The 27,243-nt window shown below is 42.4% G+C and overlaps 1 protein-coding gene across 1 annotated transcript; it reads left to right on the top strand.

Annotated features, from left to right (window-relative positions):
• Positions 1 to 24,568, top strand: LOC143288277 (solute carrier family 22 member 13-like). Its single transcript, XM_076596625.1, has 12 exons — positions 1 to 45; positions 2,783 to 3,015; positions 10,743 to 10,890; positions 12,721 to 12,951; positions 15,157 to 15,353; positions 17,557 to 17,790; positions 19,545 to 19,679; positions 20,130 to 20,215; positions 20,939 to 20,941; positions 22,210 to 22,327; positions 23,299 to 23,371; positions 24,299 to 24,568. The coding sequence occupies exons 1-12, from the start codon at positions 1 to 3 to the stop codon at positions 24,566 to 24,568; spliced, it is 1,773 nt and encodes a 590-aa protein (XP_076452740.1).
• Positions 24,569 to 27,243: the final 2,675 nt, after the last annotated feature.

The raw sequence follows: 27,243 nt of genomic DNA, 5'->3' as shown, positions 1-27,243 counted from the left end.
ATGCACGTGCTGGTTGGGGAAACGGCCGTGCAAGACCACTCGGAGGTCAGCACTGACTCGCGGCAAGGGTTTGGGGTGTGTTGGTGGGTTTGTACAACACAGGCACGCACTTTTGCACACTACTACTACTACTAGTGATAATAATACCACACGCACACACAGACACACTCACTTGGCTCACACATACAAACACATACACACACTCACTACATACACACACACACACACACACGGCTCACACTGTGACATACAAGCACACTGACACACATACACTCGCACACTGGCACGCACAGAGCTCACTTGACACACATTGATGCACCATGATATGCTATAATTATTAGTCCAATCAAAATTCGGGCGCAGTGACGTACGCTTCCTTGACCTACTTGCTGAACTATATTTTGACCCAACGCTAGTCAGGTCACTGAAACATTTTTACACGCTGAACGAGACTGCTCGGTCGAACTGTACAGCACAATGTCTATCCTTGTCATGACCTTGACTTTTCTCAAGGTCTCGGTGGAAGCCCTTTGATTTTTGAGAACTTTAAACCCCACATCCTTGTCTTACGTTCCATTTTTTTTAAGCAACAACAACAAAAGCAACACACACACACACACACACACACACACACACGCACGCAGCACGCACTCACTCGCTCACTTTGGTGAATATGGGAAACAACTCCAGCAAACTTAAAAATAATCAAGCAGTAGTAATGGTCCTTCACCGTCACCACATGGCGGTGAAAGGCAGGCGAGGCACAAGCACATTGGCCTGGCCTCAGCGGTCTTCCTGTTATCGAGTCATATCAGTGTCCGTATAACGGGAGGCCTGTTGCCGACAAAATCAATACGTCCGACCGATCGATCTGGTTTCGGTGGAAAGAAAGAAACCTCGTCAGGAAGGTATTTTCTCGTTTGTTGTCACTAACAACCCTGCTCCGTAGGTGAACATTTGGGGATCGATCTGATTGCGTCACACCTTGCACACTTTGACCGAAGCGACTGGAAGTGCAGTCTACGTTTCGGTCAAGTCGTGGTAACGTTTCTTCTACTAAAAATCTTTCTAGGGGGTTTCAACAGTGAATCGTGAACTGAATCACCTCACGATACGTGTAATAACATGCTCACAAAAATAACGCTGACTCAAAAAAAAAACCAAAAAAAAACCCTGGAGAACCGAAAGTTGCACCATCACTGAAGCCGTCACATCTATTTTTGACACCGACCGGAAATTTTTTCGGTTTAGTTTTCGGGGTGAGAGTGGTTTCGGGGAAGGCGCCGCGTCATTTAGAACGTTCGACGAATTTGCAAGTAGCAGACAGGTGTCTGTGACTGTGACCTGCAGACGGCAGTTTGTGTGTTTTATTTTCAGAATTGGAAAGGGTGAGAGAGGAAGTAAATTGTGAATAATTTCAGCTTGATTTAGCTGAGTTGTGCTGGTATCACACAATAATTATGTTGGGATTCCTGGATCGAACGATGCGACAATGGGCATTCCCGAAGACTTTTCATTCCGGCCCGTGATTTGCAAAGCCCCGTCAACCGTTATGAGGCATAAACGATTTTTATAACACTAACTGACAAAGTTGGTTGTTTTAATTTTTTACCTCACGACAAATAAAAAATGAAATTGAATATGAAAAAAAAAGAGAAATAAGCAGCTCTTCAAAAAGTACAAGCTAAGATTTTTTTCCCCCTTGAAGGTGTAAAACTATAACCAGATGAAAAATCAAAGAAGACTAATGTATTTGTTGAAGAGTTGGGACAAAACAATTAAAGCTTTTGAACAGTCCCATCTTTGTTTCATGAAATAGCTTGTTATAATTTAGTCAAGGTCTCATGCCAGATTTGTCATGGTTTTCAATTGTCAAAGCTTTTTAAAATGATCCAGTCGTTTCTTTAATGTGGTGGTGAGCTTGTTTCATAACAGTAAATCTGAGGTGACAGTTCATTCCATATTTTGGTTAATATGTTGGTAATTATAAGTGTCACCAAAATGATACTTTTTTGTGTTACTGTTAGTAGTTGGGGGCTGAAAAAAAAAGTTACCATCAGCATTCCTTCCTCCCTCCCCCCACCCCCTGATATCAAAACTATTTTTAATGAGGGAAAAGGAATAAGCATGTACTGGCATGTTTTCATCCTACCCTGATAAAGGAAAATCTATAGATTTGTTTGTGGAATTAAAAAAAAAAAAAAAGAGCATTTCTTGTTGAACTGTACTGTGATGAATTAAAGAATGATTCCAAGACACATTTCCGCCACCATTAAAAACTGTATATGCTTCAATAAGATCAGCACATACTCTGCTCTACCCTTGAGAGGAGTTTGAAGTATGTTGATTGACAATTAACGAGTTAGTTCCATTCTTTTGTTTCTTGTGTATTCCAATATTCAGACATTCAGAAAAGTTGAATTTAATGGTTTAAGAATGTAAGAATCACATCACACTCCCTATGTCTCATACGGTGTCTGATGAGGAATTTACATTTGATGTTTTTAGTATTATTACATCAAAAGGGTAACAGAATATTTGAATCAACGTCATCGTCTTCTTCTCCAGGACTTATTGTCTGTTGACTGCAAGGTGATTTAGACTGAATCAACATCATGAAGTTTAATGTTTTGTGTTTGAATGATATCACACCGCAGCTTTTTATTAAAGTGTTAAAGAAATACAATTCAGAGTTGCGGAACCACAGTAATATGCAAGTAAGTTCAACTTTCGATTCTCAGCGGTGAAATTTCTCCAATGTCGTTGATCGCTTTTGTGACAGCACCTGCCTAGACAAGACGTGACCACCACCACCACCACCATGCAGGGGAAGAGTTTGGATCGGCTCATCGCCGACCTCAGCACCCCAAACCGCTACCAGATCTGCCTGCTGATCCTGTTGGGGCTGAATTACATCCCCTTGGTCTTCAACCATGTCATCATGGCCTTCTTCAAGTACACCCCCCCGCACCAGTGCGGCGTTTCCACCCCTATTCCCTCCAGCAACCTGTCCAGGTGGAGTGGTGCATTTTGTTGTTTTCTTCTTCTTCTTCTTCTTCTTCTTCTTCTTTGTTCATGGGCTGCAACTCCCAAGTTTCAAGTTTTAATTATCCTTTCACTCCTATTGGAGTATGGAGGATTACTGCAAAATAATCTTTTCGTGCCCAGAACAAACATTTCCAAATACACAACAATGTCACATAAAAGTTGAGAAAACACAAATGTCTTTTAACTCCAAAAGTATAACTAGGCAACATTTGCAAATCTAATCATCTTACTTACAGCTAAAATGACTTTTTTGCCTCCTTTGAGCATATTACAAAAATTAAAAACCGATTTTGGAGACAAATATTTTTTAGGAACATATCTATTTCGTAACTGATCATAATTGGGACATTCCATTATAAAATGAAACTCATCACCAATCACAGACATGTTACAAACCTTACAAAACCGTAACTCTCGTGGTATGCCTTTGTGTCTCCCTGTTTCTATTTCCAGCTTATGATTACTACTTCGAAATATGAAGAAGCTGACAACACAATTATCAGGCATGTTCACTCATATATATACACGAGTGGGCTTTTATGTATATGACCATTTTTAACCCCACCCCCACCCCCCCACCCCATGCCATGTTGGCAGCCATACTCCTGTTTTTGGCGACTCCCATGTTCATTCATCTGTACATGTGCGGGCTTTTATGTGTATGACCATTTTTAACCCACCCCCACCCCCACCCCCTGCCATGTAGGCAGCCATACTTCCGTTTTTGGGTGTGTGTGCATGCTGGGTATGTTCTTGTTTCCAAAACCCACTGAACACTGACATGGATTACAGGATCTTTAAGATGCATGTTTGATCTTCTGCTTGCGAAAACGCATGAAAGGGGTTCAGGCACAAGCAGGTCTGCACATATGTTGACCTAGGAGATCGGAAAAATCTCCACCTTTTACCCACCAGGTGCCGTTACTGAGATTCGAACCTGGAACCCTCAGATTGAAAGTCCAATGCTTTAACCACTTGGCTGTTGCGCCCATCTTTGTTCTTTGGTGTTTTTTTTATGCCCCAGAAGGGGAGTCGTGGCCAAGTGGTAATGCGTTCGACTAGGAAGCGAGAGAATCTGAGCTCACATGTTCGAATCTCACACTTACCAGTACTTTCTCCACAAGACCTTGAGTGGTGGTCTGGATGCTGCTAGTAACTAGATTTTCGGCTTTTTCATCTTCCCACAATCTGTACATACACCCCCCATCCCCCAGTATACACACATTTGGATGAGACGATAAACTGAGGTCCCATGTGTAGCATGCACTTTGCACACGTAAAAGAACTCATGGCAACAGAAGTTGCCCTTGGCAAAATTCTGTAGAAAAATCCACCTTGACAGGAAAACAAATGGACTTGCGGGAAGAATTTTTTAAAAAAATTTTCAAAGGATAGGGCTTCACTGTAGCGATGCACTGTCTCTGTGGAGAGAAGCTTGAAATTAACACACACAGAGAAATCGGTTGTGACCAAATGTAATACAGTGCAATAGAGTACAATACACTGCAGAATTTTCTGACATTTTGATTTCTGTATTTCTGTGATGATGTATGTGGAGTGATGGTCTAGAGGTAATGCGTCCGCCTAGGAAGCGAGAGAATCTGAGCGTGCTGGTTCAAATCACGGCTCAGCCACCGATATTTTCTCCCCCTCCACTGGACCTTGAGTGGTGGTCTGGATGCTAGTCATTCAGATGAGACGATAAACCGAGGCCCCGTGTGCAGCATGCACTTAGCACACGTAAAAGAACCCACGGCAACAAAAGGGTTGTTCCTGGCAAAATTCTGTAGAAAAATCCACCTCGATAGGAAAAACAAATAAAACTGCACGCAGGAAAAACACACAAAAAAAAGGGGGGGGGGGGGGGGTGGCTCTGTAGTGTAGCGACGCGCTCTTCCAGGGGGAGAGCAGCCCGAATTTCACACAGAGAAATCTGTTGTGATAAAAAGCAATACAAATACAAATACAAACGGTGATGGGCGTGACGCTGCTGCTGCTGCTGCTGCTATGGGAGATGTGCATTTAGGTTTGGGGCCACTTGACAAGGCTGTACTCTTCATATTATTATATATATATATATATATATATATAAATCCTGGCATCAACCACGGCTGAGAGGGGCAGCCAGCTGCAGTGTTGGTCAGGAGATTTCTGGGCAACAGTCCCGAAGATGCATCCATGAAGTGGATGACCCTCAGCTGTGTGGCCCCAGTCTTCCAGCCTGAGTCCATAGCACACTTAAGTTTGGGTAGGGGCCGGTCATGGGCAAAAAAAAAAAAAAAAAAAAAAAAGAACCCCATAGCACACTTAAGTCTGGGTAGGTGTCAGTCATGGGGGGGGGGGGGGGGGGGAGAACCCCATAGCACACTTAAGTCTGGGTAGGTGTCAGTCATGGGGTGTGTGTGTGGGGGGGGGGGAGAACCCCATAGCACACTTAAGTCTGGGTAGGTGTCAGTCATGGGGGGGGTGGGGGTGTGTGTGTGGGGGGGGGAGAACCCCATAACACACTTAAGTCTGGGTAGGTGTCAGTCATGGGGGGTGTGGGGGGGGGGGAGAACCCCATAGCACACTTAAATTTGGGTAGAGGCCGGTAACGGGCACAGAAAAAGGAAAGAAAATAAAAAGCACCTCTGATAGGGCTCGAACCCATGGCCTCTTATTCATCAGTCTGCGATGTTGTGTTTATTTTATATATATATATTTTTTTTTTTTTTGCAGTTGGGTTTTTTGTTTTTGCTTTTTGTTTTACCAATATCTGCAACAAATGGGTTAGATTGTGCTGAACAAGTTTGCCATATTGCCTTGTAAAGAAGGTCAGTTTCCGGGCTTTCCCTTCTGAACACATTGTCGTTAGGCAGTGGGAGTTTTGTTAGTAAGGAATGATGCAGAATGTCTCTTGACAGATTTGTAAGCACGAAGTGGGGTGTGTGCCTGTGTGTTTATATAGCGAGAGAGAGAGAGAGATAGATAGATAGATAGACGTGTGTGTGTGTGTGTGTGTGTGTGTGAAATGATAGAGGAAAAGGATCAGTTTTCCAGTTGGATGCATTACCACAAGGCAGCTCAGCTGCTGTATACTGTGATTCCAAACAGCACAGCTATCAGATTCTTCTTCTTCTTCCCAATGTGATTTTTTTTTTTTTTTTTCCCCTTGTAAACAAGGTTATATTTTGACTTTTCACGACATCAGTGTGATTCAACATTCACATAGCAAAACATTTGGTCCATCAATGATCATCGGGGAAAAAAAAAGAAGAAGAAAAAAAATCATTAATTTGTTGAGATACAAGGGTTATTTTTCAATATGATAATACTTATAATAGTAATAATAAGATGAAGAACAATAACAAATAATAAAGAACACATCATGGCATGTATACATGTTGAAATAGCTTCAAGGAGCACCAGTATTTTTTTGTTTGTTGTTGTTGTTGTTGTTTTTATAAAGTGTTATTAAAGGATTATTATAATTATGTTATCCATTACCTGTGGCAGCTTACTTCTTTTATCAAAATTGATGTACAAACATGTCTATTTTCTATTTATTTTATTTTATCTTATTTTATTGTTTGTTGTTTGTTGTTGTTTTTACATATGTGCACATAAAAACTTGTTTTCTTCCATATGTGATGTTTTTCCATGCATGTACATCCATGCCATACCGGGGCATACATGTGTAGTTCATGTGTTCACATGTTTATGTTTCATGAAGCATATGTATTTCTGTGTTCACGAACATATGTGTGTATGTGCATGTGTCAGTCTGTACATGTGTGTGTGTGTGTGTGCGCGCATGTATGTGTATGTGTGTTTTTATGTGTGTGTGTGTGTGTGTGTGTGTGCGCATGTGTGTATGTGTGTGTGCGTGCGTGTGTTTGCATGTGTGTGTGTGTGTGTGTGTGTGTGTGTGTGTGTTTATAAGTTCTTGGCAATTCACTAAAATATCTTGCGCTAGTGTTTTGTTAAATTAACCAAAAACAGCTGCGCCTCCTTCTAAATAAGTAAACCACTCACACACACAGCTGTTGTCAGATGCAAGCTTTGGGGACATTTTTGTAAACCACTTACACACACAGCTGTTGTCAGATGCAAGCTTTGGGGACATTTTTGTAAACCACTTACACACACAGCTGTCGTCAGAGGCAAGCTTTGGGGACATTTTTGTAAACCACTTACACACACAGCTGTTGTCAGAGGCAAGCTTTGGGGACATTTTTGTAAACCACTTACACACACAGCTGTTGTCAGAGGCAAGTTTTGGGAATTTTTGTAAACCACTTACACACACAGCTGTTGTCAGAGGCAAGCTTTGGGGACATTTTTGTAAACCACTTACACACACAGCTGTTGTCAGAGGCAAGCTTTGGGGACATTTTTGCACCAGACTAAACAGAACTTGCGTGTGACACAGGGGACACCTGTTGGAGTTGTTAACGGTGTGTGAGAATACTGCTTCCTTTCATTCACTTGTCAGCATGACAGCTGTTGTGTCTGAACCGGTCGTTCAGATGAGACGATAAACCAGTGTCCCATGTGCAGTATGCAATTAGCACACATCAAAGAGCCTACAGAAACAAAAAAGGGTTGTTTCTAGTCAGAATTCTGTATAAAAAATATTCCACTTCGATTGTGAAATAGATACACTTGCTGACGGAAAGAGAGAGAGAAAAAAACAAAACCAAAAACACTGTGGTGACACAAACTTCCATGAAGAGAACAGCTTGAATTTCAAACACAGAAATCTTTTGTGACAAGAAAGTAATAGACTAATACAATACAATACAATACAATACAATATTAGACTAATACAATGCAATACAGTGCAATACAATACAAGACGGTACAGTACAGTACAGGACAATACAATACAATACAATACAATACAGTGCAATACAATACAGTACAGTACAGTACAGTGTAGTACAATACAGTACAGGACAATACAATACAATGCAGTACAGTACAGTACAATACAATACAATACAGTACAATACAGTACAGTAAGTACAACACAGTACAATACAATATGATATGACACACTGTAATGTGATACAATTCAATATAATACAGTACAGTACAGTACAGTTCAATACAATAGTGCAGTACAATATAGTACAATACAATACAACGCAACACAACACAGTATCTTGACAAAGCAATGGCAAGTTCACAGAGGAGAGGCTTTATTAATTTTCTGCAGCAACTTATTAATGGTGTGCAAAAAAAAAAAAAAAAAAAAAAAAGATGGAACACTAACATGAACGATATATCTAAATGTTGAGCACGCAGGTGTCAGTGTGGACTTTGTACCCCATTGACAGTGATGTGTGTGGGAAGGGGCACAGAGGGAGAGAGAGAGAAAGAGTGTGTGTGTGTGTGTGTGATGTGGGGGAAGAGAGGGAGAGTAGTTGCAGGCAAGAAGTAGTCATGTGTAGCCCTGTTAGAGGGCGAGGCTGTGAAATGGATGCCAGAGAACTGTTTTTATTTTCATTTATAGATTGACAACAAACATGTTATTTCCAGCTTTTGTTTTGTTTTGTTGTTTTTTTGTTTTTTTGTTGTTGTTTTTTTGTTTTTGTTTTTTTTGTTTCTTGGGGGAAAAAGAAAGAAAAGTTTTTTTTTGTCATCATCATTGATTTCTTGTTAGACGTTGATCAACATCAATGATTATGCAGATGATCAGTATTGATAATTATGCAGAGGATCAGAATTGATGATTATGTGGATGATCAGTATTAATGATTACGTAGACGATCAGTATTAATGGTCATGCAGATGATCAGTACTGTTCCATGATTATGCAGATGATCAGTTTTAATAATTATGCAGATTGACCACAGAGAAGAAGCTTGTGGTGTTTCTAATACACACACAAGTATCAGTGCATTCAAGTATTTGTATTTGTATTTCTTTTTATCACAGCAGATTTCTCTGTGTGAAATTCGGGCTGCTTACCCCAGGGAGAGCGCGTCGCTATACTACAGCGTCACCAGTTTTTTTGTATTTTTTCCTGTGTGCAGTTTTATTTGTTTTTCCTATTGAAGTGGATTTTCCTTCAGAATTTTGCCAGGAACAACCCTTTTGTTGCCGTGGGTTCTTTTACGTGCGCTAAGTGCATGCTGCACACGGGACCTCGGTTTATCATCTCATCGGAATGACTAGCGCCCAGACCACCACTCAAGGTCTAGTGGAGGGGAAGAAAATATTGGCGGCTGAGCCATGATTCGAACCAGCACGCTCAGTCAGATTCTCTCGCTTCCTAGGCGGACACGTTACCGCTAGGCCATCACTCCACATACTTACCATAAGCAGACAAGCACGTGCATGCCCAAACACACAAGAATCAAGAATATTTAATCCTTTCACCCCTTATATAACAGCAATAATATCTTACACCAAAATTAAACATAAACAATTAAAATAACAAACATCAGAAACAGAATACAAACTATATGAAACACAACATAAATGATGATAGTATTTTTCCAGCACTAAACCTCAGGATAGATCAGACTACGTTGCTCATCTTTGCAACACTACTTAAGTTTAACTAATTTGTCTTGGCTGCATGAAATAAATTACACAGAAAGGGTCTTCCAACAAGAAAAATTAAATCGTTGGCCTTTGCGCTGACGGTTGTATTGCAATGATCTCTTCTGAATTTTTCTTCCACAGAATAAGTCTAAGTTTTTTCATTGTCTTCTTTTTTTCTTTTCTTTTTTTTAAATTACAAGTCCTATGTCATAACCATGTAGTACGTCATTTACTTAAATGAGGTCACATGAGTCAACACGTAAACATTTCAGGCATTTCATAGAGGAGATTGAAACCCAAAAGTATAGCTCAGAGATGCACTTCCCTTTCCTCTCTCACACACACACACACACACACACACACACACACACACACACACAACAACAACATACACGCACACACACACACACACACTCACACGCACACACACACACACACGCACACACACACACACACGCACACACACACACTCACACACACACACACACACTCACACACACACACACACACACACACACACACACACACACACACACACACACACACACACACACACACAACACACAACAACAACAACAACATACACACACACACACACACACACACACACACACACACACACACACACACACTCACTCACTCACTCACTCACTCACTCACTCACACACACACTCACTCACTCACACACACACACACACACACACAGATGGGAATTTTTGATTTTTGTTTTTTTGTTTCTTTGAGGAATTGTCAGCACTTTTTGATCAGCAGCGTTAGAGGTGGTAACAGATTCTGGTACGTACTTTTTGAGGGGGTTTTCAGTCTCCTCTTTGAAATGCCTGAAAAATTGTCTGCTATCAAAATAAATCAAAAAGAAGCCCATGTTGAGAGTGCTTATTCATTTTCTTTCAAAATCACATCAGTTTCATTTTCTCTTTATAGTTTTTGTGCTGGAATTAATAAAAAGAAGAAAAAAAAGAGTATTATCCCAGATATCTCAAAATTTCCTGTCAAGTGGGGAAGCACTTACGATATTTTCTGGCAATGAAATGGTCAATTTGTTTGTTGTTTTATATGTTGTTTATTCATGTACAATGAATGCGTGTGTGTTTCTTTTTAATGTTTGATTTTTTTTGATTTTTTTTTTTAATGCATTTCAGTTACAAAAATCTGACAGTGCTTCAAGAGTGGAAAGGGAAGTGCTCCTCTGAGCTATATTTGGAAACAGGGGAGAACATCACTGTGAAATGTCAGGCAGGGCAGTGGAAGTACAGTCCCCTTCATGGAGAAAACAGCATTGTGTCAGAGGTGAGTGTGTCTGCATGTGTGTATTTAAGTGTGTGTGTGTGTTTGTGTAAGTGTGTGTGTGTGTGTGTGTGTGATAGAGAGAGACATTCTGTACATTTTTTTCGATGTGTATAAAAGGATCTTATCATTGCAGCATTCTTGTGTTTGTTATTACAATGTATGTCAGTTTTAAGAGAAGGAAGAGAACGTCACCATGCATGGGTACTTCTCTTAATTTTTCTTCATCTGCCTGTATATATTCATATTTATAAGAAAAAAAAGAAAAAGATTATCTACAGAAGATTTTTTTGTACATTACTTGAGGACTGTACTGATAAATGTTCCAGTTTCATGCTAAACGTTAGATCTCAGTTGCAGGGGTTCTGTTAGTTAAAAAAAATCCCGGGCGTCCCAGAGATTCTTTAACCCTGATTCTAAGGGATCCCAGACTATCTTCAGAAGGTCACTCTAACGCTTCCCACTCTAATCACGCCTGCATTGCTGCACAGTCAGGCATATCTGTTAGTCATTATCATCCACATTTCTGGGCCAAGAGGTAGTAAAGGGAAGCAACTCTTTTTCGTAAGCGGACAACTCTAGGGAAAGACTGAACATGGGATTCCTAATTTTCTCTCTTTTTAAGAAAGTTCCTTCCCCAAAAATATTTAGACCATCCCAGGAACCCCCTTGATGAGCACACAGTACATCCTTTCCATTTTGAAAGCCTCCAGTGGGACCTGGTTAAGTCTGTTTCATCTGGTCTCTGCCTTGTATAGTGGGACCTGGTGTATTTTAGCAGGGCTGGAAATTACCAGACAATATTTTTAAGTTATCCTGTGGACAAGTAGGTAAAAAGATCTACTTGTCACCCCAAATTTATCTCTGTGTGTGTGTGTGTGTGTGTGTGTGTGTGTGTGTGTGTGTGTGTCCATCCTTACATGTTTTGTGTCTGACTGACGCGGTGTTGTAAAGCACTTTGAGAGGTTTCAAAGTGTTATATAAATGTACTGCTATTATGATTATCATCATAATCGTCACTGTGACAGTGGGACCTGGTGTGTAGAACTACATAAGCTATCGTCACTATGACAGTGGGACCTGGTGTGTAGAACTTCATAACTTACCATCACTGTGACAGTGGGACCTGGTGTGTAAAACTTCATAAGTTACCATCACTGTGACAGTGGGACCTGGTGTGTAAAACTTCATAACTTACCATCACTGTGACAGTGGGACCTGGTGTGTAAAACTTCATAAGTTACCATCACTGTGACAGTGGGACCTGGTGTGTAGAACTTCATAAGTTACCATCACTGTAACAGTGGGACCTGGTGTGTATAACTTCATAAGTTACCATCACAATGACAGTGGGACCTGGTGTGTAAAACTTCATAAGTTACCATCACTATGACAGTGGGACCTGGTGTGTAGAACTTCATAAGTTACCATCACTGTGACAGTGGGACCTGGTGTGTAAAACTTCATAACTTACCATCACTGTGACAGTGGGACCTGGTGTGTAAAACTTCATAAGTTACCATCACTGTGACAGTGGGACCTGTTGTGTGTGACAAGAATGAATTATCACCGCTGTGACTGTGGGACCTGTTGTGTATAACAAGATGAATTATCACCGCTGTGACAGTGGGACCTGGTGTGTATAACAAGATGAATTATCACCGCTGTGACAGTGGGACCTGGTGTCTGTAACAGTGGGACCTGGTGTGTATAACAAGATGAATTATCACCGCTGTGACAGTGGGACCTGGTGTGTATAACAAGATGAATTATCACCGCTGTGACAGTGGGACCTGGTGTGTATAACAAGATGAATTATCACCGCTGTGACAGTGGGACCTGGTGTGTGAGGACCAGGGCCTGGCGGGCCTGGCGACCACGGTGTACTTTGCGGGGGTGATGGCCGGGGGCCTGCTGTTCGGCTTCCTGTCGGACCTGGTGGGCAGGCGGCCCGTGCTGCTGCTGACGCTGTTCCTCCCCGCGGGGCTGGGCCTGGGCATGGCCTTCGCCCCAACCTTCCTCGTCTTCGTCCTCCTCCGCTTCCTGCAGGGCGTCCTCATGCAGGTCTGTGGACTTTGGAGGGGAGGGTGTGTGGGTGGGTTTGGGGGGGGGTGTGTGGGGGGGATGGAAGGGGGGGAGTGTGTTGGAGTCTGTTGGTGGATGGGACTTTTTTTTTTTTGGGGGGGGGGGGTGAGGTGGTGGTGTGGGTGTGGGCTTTGTTTCTTTGCTTTTTTTTTTTTTTTTTTTTTTATTCCTTTTTGGAGCTTTCACCCTTTGTTTTTGTTTAGTTTTTTTTGTTTGTTGTGTTGTTTTTGTTTGGAGGAGGTTGTTGGGTTTGGTTTGTGTGTGTGTGTGTTTGTGTGTGTGTGTGTGTGTGTGTGTGTGTGTGTGTGTGTGTGTGTGCTTTTGTTGTGTTGGGGGCATGGGAGGGGAGTCTTGTGTGCTGTGTGTGAAATGATTGAAATTATATTTGTTGTGGTGGTGAGGGGTGGTTGTTAGATAACAAATCATTCTTTGATGAGTAGTTACTGGAGAATAATGTCATTCTTCATGGGGTAGTTACTGGAGAGATAACATATCATTCTTCAGGGTGTGTGGGTGGGGGTAGGGGGGGTGGGGGTTGTTACTGGAGAGTTAACATACCATTCTCTAGGGGTTACTTACTGGAGATAAATCATTCTTCAGGGGGTAGTTACTTGAGGTAACAAATCATTCTTCTGGGGTTCATTACTTTAGATAACACATAATTCTTCAGGGTATAGTTACTCGAGATAGCAAATCGTTTATCAGGGGGTAGATACTGGAGAAAAGAAATCATTCTTCAGGGGATTCTTCAGTTGAGTGATGGCCTAGAGGTAACGCGTCCGCCTAGGAAGCGAGAGAATCTGAGTGCACTGGTTCGAATCACGGCTCAGCTGCCGATATTTTCTCCCCCTCCACTAGACCTTGAGTGGTGGTCTAGATGCTAATCATCCTGATGAGACGATAAACCGAGGTCCCGTATGCAGCATGCACTTAGCACACGTAAAAGAACCCACGGCAACAAAAGGGTTGTTCCTGGCAAAATTCTGTAGAAAAACCCACTTCGATAGGAAAAACAAATAAAACTGCATGCAGGAAAAAATACAAAAAAAAAAAGGGTGGCGCTGTAGTGTAGCGATGCGCTCTCCCTGGGGAGAGCAGCTTGAATTTCGCACAGAGAAATCTGTTGTGATAAAAAGAAATACAAATACAAATACGATAGTTACTGGAGATAACATATTCTTTATGGGGTAGACACTTGAAGTAACAAATCATTCTTCAGGGTTAGTAACTGGAGATAACAAATATTCAGGGAGTAGTAACTACAGATAAGAAATAAATTTTCATTGGGGTAATACTGGAGATATTGTGTTATTCTTCAGGGGATGGTCACTGAAAAAAAAAAAAATCTTCATGGGGTAGATACTGGAGGTTGTCATTGATCCTTTGGGGGTGGTCACTGGAGATAAGAAATGGTTCTTCATGGGGTAGATACTGGAGGTTGTCATTGATCCTTAGGGGATGGTTACTGGAGATAAATGGTTCTTCATGGGGTAGATACTGGAGGTTGTCATTGATCCTTTGGGGGTGGTCACTGGAGATAAGAAATGGTTCTTCATGGGGTAGATACTGGAGGTTGTCATTGATTCTTTGGGGGTGGTCACTGGAGATAAGAAATGGTTCTTCATGGGGTAGATACTGGAGGTTGTCATTGATCCTTAGGGGATGGTTACTGGAGATAAATGGTTCTTCATGGGGTAGATACTGGAGGTTGTCATTGATCCTGTGTGGGGTGGTCACAGGAGATAAGAAATGGTTCTTCATGGGGTAGATACTGGAGGTTGTCATTGATCCTTTGGGGGATGGTCACTGGAGATAAGAAATGGTTCTTCATGGGGTAGATACTGGAGGTTGTCATTGATCCTTTGGGGGGTGGTCACTGGAGATAAGAAATGGTTCTTCATGGGGTAGATACTGGAGGTTGTCATTGATCCTTTGGGGGATGGTCACTGGAGATAAGAAATGGTTCTTCATGGGGTAGATACTGGAGGTTGTCATTGATCCTGTGCGGGGTGGTCACTGGAGATAAGAAATGGTTCTTCATGGGGTAGATACTGGAGGTTGTCATTGATCCTTTTGGGGGATGGTCACTGGAGATACCATTCAGTTCTTCGGGGGTGGGGGAGGGGTGTGTGTGGTTGGTCACTGGAGATGAAAACAAAGCGCTGTGTTACCTCCCCTCACCAGGGCCTTCAGACGTCCACCTACGTGCTGGCCATGGAGTTCTTCATGCCGGAGCAGCGCCCCATGGTGGCGGCCGTCATCGAGTGTTTCTGGGGCGCCACCGTCATGGTGCTGCCGGGCCTGGCCTTCGCCCTGCCCAACTGGCGCCACCTGCAGGTGGCCATCAGCCTGCCCCCAGTGCTGCTGCTCTTCTACCTCTGGTGGGTCGTTCGTGTTGTGTGGTGTTGTACTGTACTGTACTCGACGTGTGTTTGTATGTATATATATATATATATATATATGTATATGTTGTTGTGTTGTGTTGCGATGCGTTGCATTGCATTGTGTTGTACTGTACTCAACGTGTGTGTGTGTGTGTTGCGATGCGTTGCATTGCATTGCATTGTGTTGTACTGTACTGTACTGTATATATATATATCTATATCTATATGTTGTGTTGAGTTGTGTTGCACTGCATTGTACTGTAAAGTACTGTAATGTATTCTACATATATCTGTATAAATATCTATCTATCTGTATACACATATTGTGTTGTGTTCCGTTATACTGTACTGTACTCTCTCTCTCTCTCTCTTTAATTTCTGAAGTACCATGTCAGCACAATGACACAATGTGTATCAGCAGTGTGTACATATCATGTGCATGTATTTGTGTCTATGTATATGGATACGTATATATGGGGGGGTCTTGTCTTTCTAGTCAAAGTTGCCAGATCACATATCAATTTGTAGACCAACACTGCAAGTGTCTGTATCTCTCAGCCTGGTGGACGCCGGGATATGTTATTGTAAAAAGGTGTTTTTGGTTGTTGGTTCGATTCTGATAGAAGAGAGAGGGGAACAGACAGGGGGATATAGGATTAACTAATGATGCACTCACTCACTCTCTCCTCACATCAATAGCAGGGCCACATGGAGTGGTTTTTATAGAGTGTTTACTTTACAATACAGCACACAATAAAAAGATCATCCTACACCTAAAGCAGCACTTATAAGCAGCACCTACAAGCAGCACACAGCCTAACAGGGATTTCCTTGTTCCTCACATCACTGATCAGTCAGTCACCCTGTGTCCGTCAGTTCTTCTGGGAGACAGCTAAGAAGTGGCTGTGCTGACTGGTTTTATCCCTTCCCCCAACATACTGTGTATACTAATCTAAGCTACAACACTCACTCCCCTAACTAGTTGAACTAAAATAACCAATCTTTGCTTGTCCTAGTGACGCTATGTGAATGACTGACAGATTCACTGCTTGATCCCAGTTCAACAGATTGATCTGATTCGCTACAATTCAACCCACTTGTTTCTACAACATTCTGTGATGACAGGTTCACCCGTTTACGTCACAAAGAGATTGGGGAGACGGGACAATACAACTCTGGGCCTGTTAGCCGGCTTGATCAAAGTTCGAATTAGCATAACTTTTCCCTAGCTTACGTTCTGAAGTCCCGCCGTCTAGCTCAGCCCTGTTTGTGAACGGGGAGACGGGGAACGACTTGAAAGACAGGCTGCCGTGCTCGTCTGTTTCGAATACGGGAATTGTGGCAGACGTCACATAACCGCACGCGTTTCAACGACTGGGACTGGTGACGGGGTGTCGCGGACCAAAGGCACCGACTAGGGAGTGGGGTGAGGAGGTGGAGGGGTGGAAGGGGGGAGGATGGCGTGGTGTCGGCACAACCTCAAAGACTGGACTTGGGATGGAGCGGGAAGGGAGATAAGAAGGAGGGGGGGGGGGAGGGGACAGAGTTTGGGTGGTGGGGGTGACACTGCTGGCACACTATAACATTATGATAGTACATCCTTGTCAAACAGTGTTAAATCTGAATGGACCCCCAAAGTACGACGTAGTAATGTCAGCACCATCATTTGTATTTGTATTTCTTTTTATCACAACAGATTTTTCTGTGTGAAATTCGGGCTGCTTTCCCCAGGGAGAGCGCGTCGCTACACAACAGCGCCACCCATTTTTTTGGTATTTTTTCCTGCGTGCAGTTTTATTTGATTTTCCTATCGAAGTGGATTTTTCTACAGAATTTTGCCAGGAACAACCCTTTTGTTGCCGTGGGTTCTTTTATGTGCACTAAGTGCATGCTGCACACGGGACCTCGGTTTATCATCTCATCTGAATGACTAGCGTCCAGACCACCACTCAAGATCTAGTGAAGGGGGAGAAAATATCGGCGGCTGAGCCGTGATTCGAACCAGCGCGCTCAGATTCTCTCATTTCCTAGGTGGACGCGTTACCTCTAGGCCATCATCATGGAAGTATAGAAAGCAAAATGCCCCAAATTATGGAGCACAAAAAAAACAACAACAAAAACCCCCCCAAAAAAACCAGTGCAATGCAGTCGATAATACCTGTTGTCGCTCACCTGTGCGCCGTCGTCGTTGGCGTTGCAGCATCATTCCGGAGTCTCTGCGGTGGCTGCTGCTGAAGCGTCGGATGGTGGAGGCGAGGAGGCTGGTGGAGAAGGTGGCGTCGTTCAACGGCATCCCGGTGCCGGAGGCCGTGTGGGGCGTGGTCAGCAAGGAGGCGGACAAGTACGGCCAGCTCTCGGAGCAGAAGTTCCACTTTGTGCACCTGTTCCGGACCCCTCGCCTGCGGCGCCGCACCTTGCTGCTCTTCTACATCTGGTCAGTCGTTGTCGTTGTCGTGTGTTTGTTGTTGCTGTGTTTTTTTTACTGAAGAGGAAGAGGAAGTGTCTGGGTTTGTTCCAATGCACCTTTTATTTATCTGTGTGCTAACTGAATCGGTCGCGTAAGCAGCACTGACTTGAAGTTGTGTACCTTGTGAATGGAGAGAGTTACCACTCTTTATTATTTGCAGTGTTTTTTGTTTTGTTTGAAACTAAAAATTTGGTTTTGTTTTTCCTCTTCTTTTTCTTGCTGCCCCACCACCTGCACTGTCTTGGTAGAAAAACTGCTCATGTTGCTCAATCCAAGTACCCCAACCCCATCCCCCCATGCACTCCTATACACAGCCACCAGGTAGGTAGCCTGTCGTGCAAATGGCTCTCTGTTTGTGAAGCGCTTAGAGCTTGGTATCTGACCTAAGATAGGCAGTAGATATATATATATATATATATATGTATATCATATGCAATATATATATATATATATATAAAGGCACTATATAAGTGTCCATATTATCAAATCATCATCCAATACATGGAGCTGAGGAGGCAGACATGAAGAGGACAGGTCTCATTTGAGGACCGCTGGAGCGACTGGCACACGACCAGTGATGGCCGGAGAGTTCTTGTTGGCAGCCTGTGTCCCAGACAGGTGATGTGTGTCGAGGGGAGGGTGACTGGGAGAGGGAGAGAAAGACGTCTTCTTCTTCTTCCTCATTCGCCTCCCATTAGATGAGCAGCCCGGTGTCCTCGATGAAGGCTGCCGTCCGTCGCAGCTCCTCCAGGGCAGGGATCAGGTTCGACATCGGTCATCGGTCATTGACGCATTTAATTTTGAAATGACCTATTGTTTTTCAAGTTGCCAGGTCACATGACTTATTGTTTTTATGACCAGTCGGTCAACCAAAGTAACCATCTCTCTCTCTCTCTCTCTTTCACGATCGCGATCGCTTTGTCGTCTGCTCCTACAGGAAATGACTATAAACTGGTTTATTAAAATACGGATCCGTGACGAAACGAAATCCGAAACGAATCTTTATCGCTGCCTTTCGCGAGCTTTGGCGAGAAGAATTGGCGTTCCCACTTTTGCATTAACCGAGTGCAGTTCCGGGAAAACTGAAAGTAGGCTGCAAAACCAAGGGTTGTCCTTGCGTCATCTTCCCGCAAGGCATAATCGCCTGACAGCAGTAAATGAGCCAGTCGTATATGTTTTCTAGTCAACGCAGAAGACCAGAACATTGCATTTTCTTGTCAGAAATCAATGACATTCTTAACTTCTTTTTTTTCTAGTCAATGAATGACCAGAATGGCCAATGTATTACATTTTCCTTTCATTTGTGCATTATTAAAGTTTGAAAAAGCCCGGGCCAGGTGATATTTGACCTATTGATTTTCAAAATGACCTATTGATTTTATGTTCTTCCGGTCATATGACCTATTGTCTATTGAACCCAACCTGATCTCTGCCAGGGTGCCGTACAGTTTGGCTTCCACTGCTGTTGGTGTTGGCCAGTACTTCCTCCTGGATGCTGCATGCGTCCTACAGTCTTGAAGGATGTGGTCGGTTGTCATTGGTCCCTCACCACAAGGGCACTCTCCACTCTGTCCAGTGCCAAATTTTGTGTGCATGTGGTGGAGCAGGCGGTTGTGTCCAGTCCTCAGGCGGAAGATCTTGACCTGTTCCCGTCGTTCCAGCAAATGGTTATCTGTCTGGAGAGAAAGATGTGAGATTTGTGGCATGGTGCGTGTGCGCAGGCTGACGATCACGACAGGCTACTACGGTTTGACGTTCAGCATTGTGTCGCTGCCGGGGAACAAGTACGTCAACTTCTTCATCTCTGGGGCCGTGGAGTTTGTGCACTATGCTCTGTCCATGTGGATCATGAAGAGGTGAGCTTCAGTTGTGTGTGTGTGTGTGTGTGTGTGCTTGTGTTGTGAGTGGTGTGTGTGTTTGTGTGTTGTGAGTGTGTGTGTGTTGTGTGTGTGTGTGTGTGTGTGTGTTTGTCTTATTTTCTGCCTTGTTGGTCCATTCTTTTTTCTGTTCTTTTTTTTTTTTTTTTCTACATGTGTTTTCTTTTGTTTTTTTTGTTTGAAAAAAAAATTTTTCTTGAATATTTTTTTTTTGCCTTTCTTTCTGGACTTGATAATTCGTTACTCTTAATGTGTTGAATTCATTTTTTGAGGGCCCAAGATGTGTGAGGTGCTGGTTGACATTATTATTTTTTTTTTTTAATTCTGTATGCCTGTTAATACGCGTCATTTTGTGCATTACGTGTGGTTTCTGTTTACGTTCAGGTTATTATGGGTCAGTGTGGGGGTGTGTGTGATGTCTTGTTTCAGGTTTGGTCGCAAGAAGCCTCTGCTGGTGTGTTTCATCGCGGCAGGCTTGTGCTGCATTGTGGCCGCTGCCATTCCCAAGGGCACAGGCAAGTGGCTGATATTGTACTGGGTTACCCCCGAAAACGGAGTATGGCTGCCTACATGGCGGGGTAAAAACGGTCATACACGTAAAAGCCCACTCGTGTGCATACGAGTGAACGTGGGAGTTGCAGCCCACGAACGCAGAAGAAGAAGAAGTACTGGGTTGTGTTGTGTTGTATTGCATTGCATGGTGCTTTGTTGTGTTCTGTCGTTTTGAATTGTGTTGCATTGCATTTGTATTATGTTGTATTGTGTCCTGTTGTGTTTGTGTTGTGTCGTCTTGTGTTGTGTGTATTATGTTGTATCATGTCCTGTTGCGTTTGTGTTGTGTTGTCTTGCATTGTGTGTATTATGTTGTATTGTGTCCTGTTGCGTTTGTGTTGTGTCGTCTTGCATTGTGTGTATTATGTTGTATTGTGTCCTATTGCGTTGTGTTGTATTGTCTCGCATTGTATTGTATTGTGCTGTTTTGTGTTTTGTTGCATTGCATTGTATTGTGTTGTATTATGTCATACTGCATTGTATTGCATTTTGCTGTGTTGTACTGCATTGTATTGCGTTGTGCTGTGTTGTAATGTATTACACTGTGTTGCGTTGTCTTGCATGGTATCATATTGTATTACTTGTACTAGTCATTCAGGTGAGACAATGGACCTTGTTCGCCAGTGTTTTCATGAAGGGGGTTTAAGCGTGTTTTTGATGACATTGTGTAACTATGCTTTGTGCAGGAAGTATGGCTTCAACAGTGCACTCAGCTGTTGTGGGTGCTGGTCCACTGAAACTGCAGTGCAGCTGCACTGAATGGGTACAAAGTGTTTTGAAAACTGATTCTGTTTAACCCTGGACTTCCGCTGACGAGTATGCTCATCAGTGAAGGGCTGTCATCTGGCTGATATAGGACAGGGCTTACAGGTCCGGATGTCAAGTCACCATGGTCTGTCTGTTTGGAATCCTACCTCTTGGGGACATCCGTTGCTTTTGGTCTGGGAAAATCAGTGACACAATTGTCGATGAGAACACAAAAAGTAGGATCTTCGTTTCCAACTCAAGCCGCGCTGATCTCAGTTTACCAGGATTCAGCAGGCAAGGGGTTAAACTAAAGGTGCATTGTGTGATCTGTGAAACCTGGAAGTGGGATTGTTAACAAAATAATAAAGAGAGGTAACTCTCTTCATAAACAAAGGTACATAACTTCCAAGTCAGTGCTGCTTCTGGCAGAGGAGGGCTCATCAAAAGAAAAGGATACTACTACTGCTGCTACTACTACTTCTACTGCTACTACCACTACTGCTGGTACTACTACTACTACTACTGCTACTACTACTACTACTGCTACTACTACTACTGCTACTACTACTACTACTGCTACTGCTACTACTACTACTACTACTACTACTACTCCTGATGATGATGATGATGATGATAATGATACATTTAACACAAAAATTGCACAACACTGTCTCTCACTACTATGTACATATGTGTGTGTGTGTGTGTGTGTGTGTGTGTGTGTCTGTCTGTGTGTCTGTGTGTGTATTTGTTTTTGTGTTAAACTTAATAGAATTTGAGATGGTTATCTTACACAGTATGATTAGATCATGTAGTGATAAATGACCATTCGCACATAAATGAAACATATTTCTCTTTCATATAATGATGATGATGACAATGATAATAAGAAAAAAAATTTTTTAGATTATTATTATCATTATTATTATTAGAACAATGATTATGATGATATTAACTCACTCAGTACGGCCAGTCCTCTCTTCTCCTCTACACAGACCCCTCGGATGTCCAGTGGGTGTCTCAATGGCCCAACCTTTAGCTTCCGTCGTCAGAATTGTGGTATTCTTTGTCAACATTCACGTCTTCAGTATAAGAGCCTTCCGCTTGCAATATTTTGATGATGGTAATTGGGGTGAAACGCTGTTAACGTCGTCTCTTTCGCCGTTCGTATGGAGAGAGTTAATACTGATGAATGTTAGGGTGGTTACAGAACATGAGCAGCTGAAGCATGTGTCGACGGCCTTTGCCATTGTGGGACGATTCTTCATGGGGGGACTGTTCTCCATCATCTTTGTCTACACCACTGAGCTGTACCCAACCGTCATCAGGTGTGTGTGTGTGTGTGTGTGTGTGTGTGTGTGTGTGTGTGTGTGTGTTTCTGTGTGTGTGTGTGTGTCTTTGTGTGTGTGTTTCTGTGTGTGTGTGTGTCTGTGTGTCCATGTGTGTGTCCGTGTGTGTGTTTGTGTGTTTTGTCTGCACCACTAAGTTGTGCCCAACAGTCATCAGTTGTGAGTTTGTGTGTCCGTGTGTGTGTGTGTCCGTGTGTGTGTGTGTCCATGTGTGTGTGTGTGTGTGTGTGTGTGTGTGTGTGTGTGTGTGTGTCTGTGTGTGTGTGTTTTGTCTGCACCACTAAGTTGTACCCAACAGTCATCAGGCGTGAGTGTGTGTGTGTCCGCGTGTGTGTGTGTGAGTGTCCGTGTGTGTGTGTGTGCCCATGTGTGTGTGTGTGTGTGTGTGTGTGTGTGTGTGTGTGTGTGTGTGTGTGTGTGTTTTGGTGGGTTGTGACAGAAAATGGAAATGTAACTCAGGCATTCATTCACATTTTTTGTTTGTGCCATACATATCCTATACATGATAGTATTGCCCCAGTTTCCTTGTTCTTGTTTGTGTGCAGATAAAATTGGTCTGTAGTTCAGACACAGTGGTGTGTGTGTGTGTGTGAACGTGTATCTATGTGTATGTGCAAGAGTGTGTGAGTGTGTGTCTGTGAGTATCTATGTGTATGTGCAAGAGTGTGTGTGTGTGTGTGTGTGTATGTGCGTGTGTGTGCAGTGTACTTGTACATGTTACTGTGTGTGTGAGTGTGCATGTGCATGCCTTTATGCCTGTGCATTTTGTGCAGCGTACATGTATTGTTCTCATTTGAGGGTGGGTTTTTTGGGGGGGGTTCATTTTTTTTAATTTCTTTTATTTCTTGGTAGAGTGGAAGTGAAGTTCTGAATTTTGATTTTGTTATCCACAAGAGCTGAACTGTAAATGTTTAAAAGAAGATTAACGATTTTAAATTTGCTCCTTGCAGAAACATTGGCATGGGAGCCTGTCTATTCTGGGCCCGGCTTGGAGGTGTCATCGCCCCCCAGATCAACCAGCTGGTGAGTACTGGGCATAATTAATGCTTGTACGGTTGGTAGCGCGTGTAAAAGAACCCACAGCAACGCGGTGTTGTTCCTGGCAAAAAATTCCGTTGAAAAAATCCACTGTGATAGGAAAATAAAAACACACACGCACTCTCACCTGCAGGCAGAAAAAAAAAGGGTGGCGCTATCATTGTGTTTCATACAAAGGAATATGCTGTGACAAAACAGTAATATAATACAATACAATAGTCAGTCAGGTCCGACTGTGACCATCAGAACAGCTGGTGCCCCCATCATGTTGCCATGGGGTCTTTTACATACGCTTATCAGTCTTCATAGAAATACAGCCAACAGCTGCTCCTCTCTCTGTGTATGAATGTGTGTGTGTGCGTGTGTGTGTGTGTGTGTGTGTGTGTGTTGTTTGGTGTGGAGTTAGTGGTTCTGTTGCCTATCTTGTTGCCGTGGGTTCTTTAATGTGTGCTAATCAGTCTTCTTAAAAAATTTTTTTTTTTAAATTGAAGTATCTTTTAAAAACTGCCCTGTGTTGTGTGTTCTGTAAGGTTTGGGAGGTCGGTGGTGCTGGTGCCCCCAATCATGTTGCCGTGGGTTCTTGTAATTGTGCAAATCAGTCTTCTTAAGAAAAAAATAACTGCCCCTGTGTGTGTATGTGTGTGTGTGTGTGTTGCAGGGCGTGGGGTTGGTAGTTCTGGTGCCCATCATGTTGCTGTGGGTTCTTTTACATGCGCTAATCAGTCTCCTTTAAAAAGAAAAAAAAAAACAATGCCTCAGTCCAGTGTGTGTGTGTGTGTGTGTTGCACAGCGTAGAGTTACTGCTGGTGCCACCCATCATGTTGCCATGGGTTCTTTTACATGTGCTAATCAGTCTTCAAAAAAAAAAAAAAACCAACAGCTTACCGTGGTTCTGTGTGCATGGCGCTGCAGGGCGCGGGCTCGGTGGTGCTGGTGCCCATCCTGGTGTTTGGCTGCATGATGCTGCTCGGGGGGGCCCTCCTGCTGCTCCTCCCAGAGACCCACCGGCACAAGCTGCCGGACGTCATCGCCGACGTGGAGGAGGGCGAAGAGGCCCACAGGGTGGTGTTGGAGGAGGACCCCCTGGCCACACAGGAACTGGTCATCCAGAACGGGTCCGTCAAGACTTCCCAGGAGGAGGAGGTGGAGGAGGAGGTGGAGGAGAACGAGCATGTGGCTTGAAACATGTTAAAAAAAAACAACAACGAAAAACGTGGGTCTGGAGAATGGATGGATGTTTGGTAATTGGTTGTGCTTTTAAAAAAATTTTTTTTTTTTATTATTATAATTATTATTATTTATTTATTTATGTGCGCTTATAGTTGCCTTCATCAAGTTTTTGCGCCATATAAATATTATTAGTAGTTGTAGTAGTTTTTTTTTTTAATGTATTTATCTATTATTTATTCACCCCTCTTTTTTTTTTCTTTTTTTTTCTCAAGGCCTGACTAAGCGCGTTGGGTTACGCTGCTGGTCAGGCATCTGCCTGGCAGATGTGGTGTAGCGTATATGGATTTGTCCGAAGGCAGTGACGCCTCCTTGAGCTACTGAAACTGAAACCGAAACTGTTCAGGCGGGAAGAGAAAACTCGGAGACTGACACTGATGTTGCTCCTGCTGCTGTGATGATGGTGACGAGGAGGTGCCGAGTTTGAAGTGGATTTTTTTTTTTTTTTTTTTTTTTTCGGTTTGTTTGGTTGGTTGGTTGGTTGTTGTTGTTTTTTTTGGGGGGGGGGTTTAATTATTTTTTTAATTTTATTGTTGTTGTTTTTTGGGGGGAGGGGTGTGGGGAGGAGGGGGGGGGGTAGGGAGAGATTGGGGAATAGATGGAAGTTCGATTTTTTTTTTTTTTTTTTTTTTACCTGGGGTGTGGGGGGGCAAGGGATGGGAGCTGGGTATATATATATATAATATATATATATATATATACATATATGTGTGTGTGTGTGTGTGAGTACATATATATATATATATTTTTTTTTTTTTAATCTTTTGCATCTGTCACTGTGTCAGTATTGTTTGAAGAAAGACTGATGTATGAGTTGTTTTTTTTATCATTAGCTTGTAGTGAGAGTACAATGGTCTTGAATTATTGTGTCAAACACACACACACACACACACACACACACACACACACATACACACACACACACACACACACACACACACACAGAAAGAAAAAAGAAAGAAAAATGTGGAACAGTTTTAATTCTTTTTTCTTTTCTTTTTTTCTTTTTTTTTTTTTTTTTTTTTATAGTCTGCATCATGAAAAGTTCTGAGTGAACAAAATATTATTTTTAGGTGAAAAGAACATCTTTTTTCTTTCAGTTTGACCCTTTATATCATGAATTTTAATCAAGGATTTTATATATATATATATTCAAGTGATATCAATTTTTATTTCATTCTGTTGAGTGGGTTGAAATATATCATTTTTTGTATTTTGGTTCATGTAAAAAGTGTTGTTGTTTTTTCAAATACTGAAAAATGGGTGTGCATGCTTTTTTTCCTCTCTTATTTTAACTGAATGGGTGAAGCAATATCTTGAGATGTTGAAATGTATTTGAATACTTCTTTGGGAATTTTTTCAATTTCTTTTAAAAAAAATTTTTTTTTATGAATCTTGTGTTTTGTTAAAGCAACCAGTTTTTAAAAGTGTTCAACTACTTGTTTTTTTTTTTTAATTATCATGTTTTTCCCCCCTTTTTTTTTCTTGTCCTTTTTCTTTTCTTTTCTTTTCCTCTCTCTGTCTGTCTGTCTGTTGGTCTGTCTGTCTGTCTGTCTCTCCTTCTCTCTCCCTCTCTCCCAGGTCTGTGAATTGAGAAATGAAAGCAAGTTTCCAGTTCCATACGGAACACACACACACACACACACACACACACACACACACACACACACACACACACACACACACACACACGCACACACACATACACAGACAGACAGACAGACACACACGCACACACACACACACTCACACTCACAATCTCTTTAACCTTTAATATCTTATAATGTACTTTTCCTCTACTACATAAAATGAACACTTTCTTACACTGATATTCACATGCATTCCCTTCCCTTTATCCACTACTTTTCTCCTTTCCGTCTAATAACACTTATAGTGAATAGACGTTAAACTGAAGAAAACTCACACTCACACTCACACACATACACACACACACACACGCACGCACACACACACACCCACACCCACACACAAAATTGAAAGATATCCTCCAACCTGCAGCATTTGTTACTCTTTGTTTCATTTTGTTCATTGGTCGGTGATAATGAATGGTGTGTGTTTGATGGAAAATGTGTGCTCTTCAGCCAGTCAGAATGATTTGCCTTTCAGATCTGCACGGTGCCAAACACAGATTGTAGGGGTCTCTTATGTGCTGAGTTAACCAGCAAAAGCTGAGTGACCCTTAGTTTAAGAAATGTAGTCATGGTGTAAGTAGCACTTGTGGGTGAGTGTGTGTTTGTATAAGCTGTGTGTGTGTGTGTGTGTGTATTTCTGAGTTTACAGCTGCTTTTGTTCTGTATGAAAGTGGGCTTTTGAATGACCTTTTTTTCTTTTTTTTAAAAAATATTGATCTTGTCAGTTTAACCCAGGCAGCCCTTCCCTTATGCCAGGGACTGTAAGGTTGGGGAGACACTGTTGTTGTTGTAAACTTGATCATGTCAGTGATGAAGTGGATGAATGTCAAGATTTCTGTTCTTGTTGTTGTAAACTTAGTCATGTTCGTGATGAAGTGATACATGTCAAGATCAGCTGGTCAGGATCTGTACCGGTAAAAAGAGCCGTTGAAGAGAGACATCGCGGTTTAACATCACTGTGTGACATCACTGTCAAAC

The sequence above is a fragment of the Babylonia areolata genome, chromosome 12, assembly GCF_041734735.1.
Source record: "Babylonia areolata isolate BAREFJ2019XMU chromosome 12, ASM4173473v1, whole genome shotgun sequence".
NCBI lineage: Eukaryota > Metazoa > Mollusca > Gastropoda > Neogastropoda > Buccinidae > Babylonia > Babylonia areolata.
Note: the sequence above shows the minus strand (reverse complement) of the source record. Positions and strands in the feature narration are given on the sequence as shown.